At 46.7% G+C, this 8,395-nt stretch overlaps 1 protein-coding gene across 2 annotated transcripts; it reads left to right on the top strand.

Moving 5' to 3' along the window:
• The first annotated feature begins 507 nt into the window (after window positions 1-507).
• arg2 (arginase 2) lies at window positions 508-8,031 on the top strand. 2 transcript variants are annotated; one of them, XM_030356888.1, is made up of 8 exons: window positions 508-973; window positions 1,123-1,195; window positions 3,798-3,972; window positions 4,315-4,474; window positions 5,198-5,292; window positions 5,687-5,791; window positions 6,223-6,359; window positions 7,137-8,031. In XM_030356888.1, exons 1-8 carry the CDS (start codon window positions 860-862, stop codon window positions 7,325-7,327), a joined length of 1,050 nt encoding a protein of 349 aa, XP_030212748.1. In that variant the 5' UTR covers window positions 508-859; the 3' UTR covers window positions 7,328-8,031. The 2 variants fall into 2 exon arrangements, with proteins under 2 accessions (XP_030212748.1, XP_030212749.1); XM_030356889.1 differs by lacking the exons at window positions 508-973; window positions 1,123-1,195 and adding an exon at window positions 3,071-3,227.
• The last annotated feature ends 364 nt before the right edge of the window (window positions 8,032-8,395 follow it).

Below are 8,395 nucleotides of genomic sequence, written 5' to 3'. Positions count from 1 at the left end.
TCTTTTTACTTACAGAAGACTATTGTCTTCTCCAGGTACAAAGTATTTTTTATAGTGTCTTAAAAAAAACACATCTGAAAACCTGTTAAAAATATGCTTTTTACAATTACAATTGGGTATATATCATTACATTAAAAAAAAGTACAAATATTTCTCCAGTGTCCTATTGATTCTGGTGTGTACTGTGTTGCACGTGATGAGGACATTATGTTTTTTTTCCAGTAGCTCATCTGGACACATGCAGAAAGATTTAGGCCACCCGGAGTTGTAAACATAGCTATCAATCCTGTTTTGGCCCATGCTGTGCATGGAAACTATCCCTTCAGGTCTAATTACACAGTGTGCTGGACAACAGTGAAGTGGTGGGGCAGTTTGCACGCACAGTAAACAACGCACACCCCATCGAACAAACCCTCTTATTTCCCCCTTTCCCATTGGTCCGAGCGAATGGGTGTGACTCGACGTAGGCCTTCTCAGATAATGCGACTCGTGAAACTGAAAATAAGGCATTTAAATCAACGTATTTTTTTGTAGTTGTCAATAGTGTCCATTACGAATAGGATTGTGTTAACATATTGTTTAATCTTGATTTTTTTTCTCATTCCTCGCGTGTCCCGTGGATATGGACGTTGAAGTGATGATCTCGGGTTGTTTCATCAGCTCCTGAATATTAATTAGGCTCGGCAATGCAGCACAATAAGAGGCAGTGCCGAGACACCAGACAGTCATACCCCGCCAGACACAGCATCCTGCCGCTGCAAGCTCAAACCCTTCTTACATCATCCTCTCGCTTACCGGATCTTACTTTGACTTTTTATTTAACAGAAGTGACACTGAGCTGATTTAAAAGTATAGAAAAATGGCGTTGAGAAGATCTTTATTTTGTCTTTTGAAAACTCAACTGAAGCACAATTGCCAGCAGAGCAGAGCTCAGTCCGTGGCGGTCATCGGCGCCCCGTTCTCCAAAGGACAGGTAGTTATACTTTGGTTCTCGTTTAAGGAACACCGCGTTGTGAGCTCATACTGCTGACTTAACTAGCGTCCCCTGATTCATCACACATGGATGACTAGACTACACACGCGGTTGGCTAACATCTCTGTTTCATGTCTCCTCCTTAACAGAAACGGAGAGGAGTGGAACACGGACCCAAATTCATCAGAGATGCGGGACTTCTGGAGAGGCTCTCAAATTTAGGTGAGTGAGTTGGAAACAGACCGGAGCCAAGCCGGATGAAAGAGTTCTGTGTCCAGGGGTAGCGTGCGCCGGAGCGATGGGGGCTCCCTTTCCTCTCTCGCGGTACACTTGGTGGAGATATAGATCTGCTTTTACTGCTCCGTATCGTAATCGTGTACCGTCTCGTTGCGTGTGTCGTCCGTTGGGTCTCAGAAGGAGCGGGGTTGAGGACCCCATGTGCCGGGTACGGTGTCTCCTTCGTGACGTGTCCGCTGCCCAGAAAGAATGCGGAACGACGCGGTCTCATTCTTTCCGTCCGCACTGGCGTCACTGCGTTTCATCTTCGGTTTCAGCCGACACTTTTGAGCACAGACGGTCATTAAACCGGACCGAGCTCGAATGCATTTGAAAGGGTTCTGTGGAAAGAGAACCAAATGGTAATGGAAAATTCCACACGACCCATGGAGGATGCGACGGAATGTGAAACCCGCCTGATGAAGAGAAAGTTCTATCACGGACACGTCGGACAGCGAAATATTTGATTTAATCTTAAGGCATGATCATGGGAAAAGTCCTGGCTCCAAAGGTTACCAAGAACACATTCGACGAGACAATAGATTCACAAGATTCTTATAGGGAACGTTTTCATTGTGGGAAGGGAGTGGGAGTGACAGGCCAAGTAAATTTGTAATACAATGGGTGGATATTGGACATGTCTGCAGGTCTGTAAAACATGGCTGTAAGCAGTTTACACAACAACGAAGTCAGTAGATTGGCCCGATTTCAATACCAGACTGGCTGGCTCCAGTGGAGGAAGGGATGTGATTTAAGATACAGGGAGAATGAATGCAGTTCTTTCTAATGTAATAATTATATCAACAAGGTTAATATAATTTGTATGTGATGTATATTTATAGTTATGATTGATATTTCCACGACACCGCCTAACACTAGGTATCCTATCCCGCGTTTCTAATAAACATTATGAGTCAACAAATGTTGCTGATGACGTTCAATCACACAGACAAATAGTTTTCTGTAGCAGAAAAAAAAAAACGGAACAAATCGAGTCGATGTTTATGCAATTTGTGCAAGTCATTTTCTGGAAATGGGTTACAGCGTCCGGGTTACGCTACAACCCTACCCCCCCCCCCCCCCCCCCCCCCCAACCTAAGAAACTTGTTTGGACTTGGACGAACGAGTGGGAGACAGCTTAAGGTCCATCACTTTCATGTCAGGCCAGTTGGCTCTTTGAGCCCAGGCTAGGGCAACCTTGAATGATCCCACAATTCACCAAAGGACGTCCTCGATTTTCATAGGACTTGGTTTAATCTGAATAATTTGTGGAATTAGTAGGCCTATTCATATTCTGTCAGAGCCGAGGATCGACTCCTGGCTGCACGAATCGATACTGAGCTAACTTCACAACATGCAACAACTTTCAATATAGAGAGGAACGAAGCTGTTTTGATATAGGTACCAGGTACAATCATTTGATATTATCATCAGTATTAATATCTCCACAAACAAACAAGTAATATGATGAACGGCCCCTGCGAATCAGTCCTTTTCAAATCTCTTTTTGAGGATATCATGTTTGAGGTTAATATATAAATGTTGTTTCGTGTTCTAAATATAGAATACGGTCTTATTTTGCATATATGCTAATGATGGCCCCGCCCCCCCAGTGTTTTTCCACAAGTGCCCTCTCTCTATGAACCGCGATGTGTTTATCATCTCACCGGGACCGGGGGCTATTCCTGGCCCCCCTCCCGGGCCATCCGACACCAGCGGGGCAACATAATACGAGACGAGCCCCCTCAAAACTGTCATACCAACCCTGCGCATTGCCCATTTACCCCCCCCCCGTCCGATTGTAACTGTGTCCTCAAGGGTTCACTCTTTGAAAGATGGAGCTTTCTTGGCATTTGACATCATACATTCTGGCTAAGGGCCGTTAGTGGGAGCTTGGAGTGGCGCAGGTCGGGTGTCACGCATGGGTAGAGTGGCGCTATGGCGATGGTCGCTCAAATCCACCAAAGCCCTGCTTTTGGTGGGTAAACTTACAAGTTGTTGTTTTTTGGTTCATTTTAGTGTTCCGGGCCGAGTTATTTTGAAAAATGTCATCAATTATTACCCTGAAAGCCCTGCTTTTAAGAGAGGGGATGGAGAACGCAGGTCTGCGGGAGATTAGTTGACCGATTCCCGTACCGTCTCCCCGGTGACTCAGGAGCACGGAGGGTTCACAAGTCAACGGAACCAAAGCACTGGGCTGACACTAATACGGCCACAGCTAAGCTAGCTAGCGTCCTAAAACGGCGATATTACTCAACAGGCTAGTACGTATACCCTATCAGTTATTTCCGTAGCCGGGAGAGGTGCTAGTACGTGTCCCCGCAGTAAAACAACACCGAGGTACCGTTACGCACCGACCTGGTGAACTCATTAGCCCCGTGTCAGCCAGCTTGACGCACCATCTACTGTCTAAACGGCATCTATAGTCAGGACTATATTACACATCTAACATTAAGATGCAATACATTATTCAGTCAATAAAAAGCTGCGGTGGGATGCTAGGTGCGCAGATGTGTTGACGGGTCCTAACGTGGTGGTTCTCCGTCAGACTGCCCGGTGCACGACCTCGGGGACCTGACGTTCCACCACCCGGAGAAGGACGACACCTGCATGCAGGTGCACTTCCCGCGCACCGTAGGGAGAGCCAATAAGCTCCTGGCGGGCGCTGTCAGCAGTGCGGTGGGGGCGGGGCACACCTGCGTGATGCTGGGCGGTGATCACAGGTATTTCACTCCTGCGTTTGTCTAACCCTCTTATTGTATGTTGTACGTCTCTGCAAAATTAGCATTGTGAGGCATCTTATCCTAGCTATCTTTGTTGCATACAGGGAATGGGTTAACCTAACCATTGTTAGTGCTTGGCACTTGGTTCTATTAACATCCATACTGCACCGACGGCGACATATTGTTGCATCTTCCTTCTAACAAATGTACTTATTGTAGGTAAAAAAAACGACAATGTTCTTAATTGATTAGTAATGTCTAGCGTTGAAACCCCCACTGCTAGGATAGACCTACATGCTCATGCCTGACCCTAACCCTCGTCTCTCTCTCTCTCTCTCTCAGCCTGGCTATCGGCTCGGTCGAGGGCCACTCGCGCCAGTGCCCAGACCTGGGCCTCATCTGGGTCGACGCGCACACCGACGTCAACACGCCGGCGACCTCTCCGTCAGGGAACCTCCACGGACAGTCTGTGGCCTTCATGCTCAAAGAGCTGCAGGACAAGGTATTGAGGGCCTTAACACCTTGAGCTAAATGTATATGAACCCCATAGACTGTGTGAATTAATGTTGAGACATCAGCGTGCAAGTGATATTGTAGGCGGGCTAAAGACCTTCATACTAAGTAATCATTAATAAAATATTTAAATAAGCTGTATTCTATAAAAAAATTGGTACGCAATGTGGTTACTCTTGCTGCTAACGACAAATAAAAATAAGTGAAATTATAAGATATTGAAAGTATTAATGATAACTAAATACGTTTTCAATCACGAACCTGGAGACCCTTCAGCGAGCTTACTCATAATGAGCCTAGGGACCACTTAAACAGCCTAGTGACATCTTAACAAGCTTACTGACTGATAACGAGCCTAGTCACCCTTTAACAAGCTGACTCATAACGAGCTGACTCCTAACGACCCTAGTGACCCTTTAACGAGCTGACTGAAAACGAGCCTAGTGACCCTTTAACGAGCTGACTCATAACGAGTTGACTCCTAACAAGCCTAGTGACCCTTTAACAAGCTGACTCATAACGAGCTGACTCCTAACGACCCTAGTGACCGTTTAACGAGCTGACTCATAACGAGCTGACTCTTACCGAGCCTAGTGACCCCAGAACCAGCGGATAGCAGTTCTACACTAACATTACCCGCCCATTGGACCCCCCCAGCACACCTTCCTACATGGCCTGTATCTAACGTCATATGTTCTCTCTCTCGTCCCAGATGCCCGACCTGCCAGGCTTCTCGTGGATGAAGCCGTTCCTCTCCTCCAGGGACCTGGTCTACATCGGCCTGAGGGACGTGGACCCCGGAGAATAGTACGTCACAGTGGGGGGACCAGCTGGTGCACACACTACTCAGGGGAACACGTACAGATACAGATCACAAACCAAGGACACGCAACAAAAGACCTGCATGGTCACTTGCACAAATGGCCTCTTTAGAAAGCTGTGTGGATATTTCCCACTTGTCCTCTTTGATACGACAGCGACGATGACTGGAGGCTCTTAAAACCAAAGTCTCTCTCTCTCTGTCTCTCTCTCTCATATTTATATATACCACACAGGGAAGTCACAAACAAAGGCCCCATACCGAAAGTTTCCCCTGAACACGGCAACACACAATCTAATGCGAGTGTGCAGTGCAGTAACACCCCCGTGTTGCCTGGCGCCGCTGGCCTCCATGTTGAGCTGTTGTGTTCTCCCCGTTTAGCTACATCCTGAAGACCCTGGGGATCCAGTACTTCTCCATGCGGGACATCGACCGGCTGGGCATCCAGAGGGTCATGGAGGAGACCCTGGACCATCTCCTGGCGAGGTACACTCCGACCCCATGAGGAATCACTATTCTAGTCCCTCTAAAAGGCCTATCCTCTCTATTATTACAAGGTGGAAGACTATTCATCCTATCCTCTCTATTGTACATTTTATCCCCTCAGTTCTACTATATTTAATCCTTCATCCTACTCCATTCTACCATTTTCTCTACAATTTTCTCTACTCTATTTCCCTGTATATTGTACTCTATTACGAGCTATATCTATTCTAGTCACTATTATACCATCTATTTCCATCTCTATTCTACTAGGTAATCTATTCCGAGCTCTGCTCTCAGTAGTCAGTGAATTCAAGTAGATCAGGGCAGAGCAGTCCTCGCTCCACCAGCGTCAGAAAGCTCTCTGCGGCCACCTTGGTGAATCCAACAACTTTACGTCTGTGGTTGAACCTCCATTTTGTTGTGTGGTGCAGGAGTCAGCGACCCCTCCACCTGAGCTTCGACATCGACGCCTTCGACCCGTCCCTGGCACCGGCCACGGGCACGCCTGTCAACGGCGGTCTGACCTACAGAGAGGGCATCTATATCACAGAGGAGATCCACAACACAGGTGAACACACACACACACACACACACACACACACACACCTAGTCAGATTTATCTGAACGTGTTTAGAACAGAGGATGGCTCTTGAGTCTTCCCCTGTTCTAATCGTTGAAGTAGACTTTGCACTCTGGGAACTGTGTAATTGTCCTCCCGGCGCCGATTATAGGTTAGGTGTAGATAATGAATGCTCTCTCAGGGCAGCGGATTTACATACCTGGTGAAGGGAACACTTTGTTTCCATAATGCCTAGTTGCTCTGAGGCCAGGGGAGCTGAAATCTGGGTGCACGGTTTCCCTTCGTGTTTCGACCAATCATGTCGCTGGAGGCAGGAATCTTTAGCAGTTTAGTTGCGAAGACAAACTTGGCCCGCAGTCGTCAAATGCAACCAGTAACTGTAAGGTTTTAAATCAACGTCTTGCAGCCTACACATTAAAATCCGCTTCTGAATGCCTCATCCACTGACCATTACACCAAAGTGACCGAAACTAACTTTATGTGGACCCATGCTACTTTTACAATGACGATGTTAGGTCCAATACCTTTCTAAACTGTATTTATTAAATTATGTAGTCAGTGGAACGTCACTGACCCAGACACACTCAGTCCCTCACAAACGGATTCGAACATAGACTTGAACTCTCGGCTCATTACTGCTGATTGGCTCATTACTGCTGATTGGCTCATTACTGCTGGGCGTTCAGCACCACTGAACCCCCAGCAACTGAAGCGATCCCCAGTGAGCTCACTGCCTCTAACCCCAGCCCTGGTGTCCCCGTGCAGGCCTGCTGTCGGCCATGGACCTGGTGGAGGTCAACCCCCTGCAGGGAGCAAGCCGCGCCGCCATGGAGGCGACCGCCGCGCTGGCGGTGGATGTCATCGCCTCCTCGCTGGGCCAGTCCCGGGTGGGCTCCCACGTGCGCGTGGACGAGATCCCGTCATCGAAGGAGGACACAGAGCAGCTCCGGCTCTGAGTGGCCGCCGGGGGGAGGAGGAGGAGGAGCGTTGTGGACGCTATCGTTGCCGAGCATTCCTGAATTATTTTTTTCCCGAATAAGATTGGCGCCGACTTAGGGTTGGACGTTTTTGTCGGGTTCTCACTTTGCGTTTTTGATTTTTGTTACATTTCTCCTCTTTAAGTGTTTTTGCGTCTGCTTGTTGGAACTCGGCAGCGAAGGCTGAATCGTGCCCCGTTTCTCACGTAGAAACGCGGAGAGACGTGGTACCGGACTTGGTTCCCACCCTCACATCCGTACTTAAGTTATTTAGGTGTGTGTTCCTGTGTTGGATTTAAAGGAAAGTAGTACCCCTTTCAAGAAGGCTCAGATGGTGAATTAACTTCTCCAACTGTATTTCTGGAAGGGAAAGGGACAATGAACGTGTACTTTTTGGCTGTGCCAGTTTGACTTTAATAAAGTGCACAGCTGGACACCCTGTGGCGACCGTATTTACTTTAGTTTCTACTGATGTACTATTTACAAACTACTTTTGTATTTTGAGAATGAACCTGAGTGTTCGTATACGATGTTCGTAGGGAGTGTTTTCTGGTAGTATTAACAACAAATGGTTTGACCACTAAAATCTATTATTTCTCTTGTTTAATTAAGGATGATTGGTTAAACTAATGGAGTAGCTTATGGATATGACCATTGAATGGAAAATAAAGACACTAATGTAATTCCTTCTCCAATTCTTTCTCCATGCCTTGTATCACAATTGACATGGACAATTTGCCTTTATGCATGTAGTATGTATTAAAGTAAATATAAATATATGTATACACTTGTTTATACTGTACATAGTAAATAAACAACAGACAATCTATACTTCAGACATAACTTAATACCATTAAATATATAGCACAATTTATCTAAACACTCAAGGTACATTCACTAGGTGATTGTAAGTAGTTAGCCATTAACCCGGATAGTCATGAATCACTGCATACCGATCATAGTTTTCCACCTGGCAACGGTGACCAGCAAAACATGTTTTTTTCCTGGGCTCCACACCGGCGTGACGTGATTCACCAGATGAAGAGG

Source organism: Gadus morhua, chromosome 5, assembly GCF_902167405.1.
Source record: "Gadus morhua chromosome 5, gadMor3.0, whole genome shotgun sequence".
Lineage (NCBI taxonomy): Eukaryota > Metazoa > Chordata > Actinopteri > Gadiformes > Gadidae > Gadus > Gadus morhua.
Note: the sequence above shows the minus strand (reverse complement) of the source record. Positions and strands in the feature narration are given on the sequence as shown.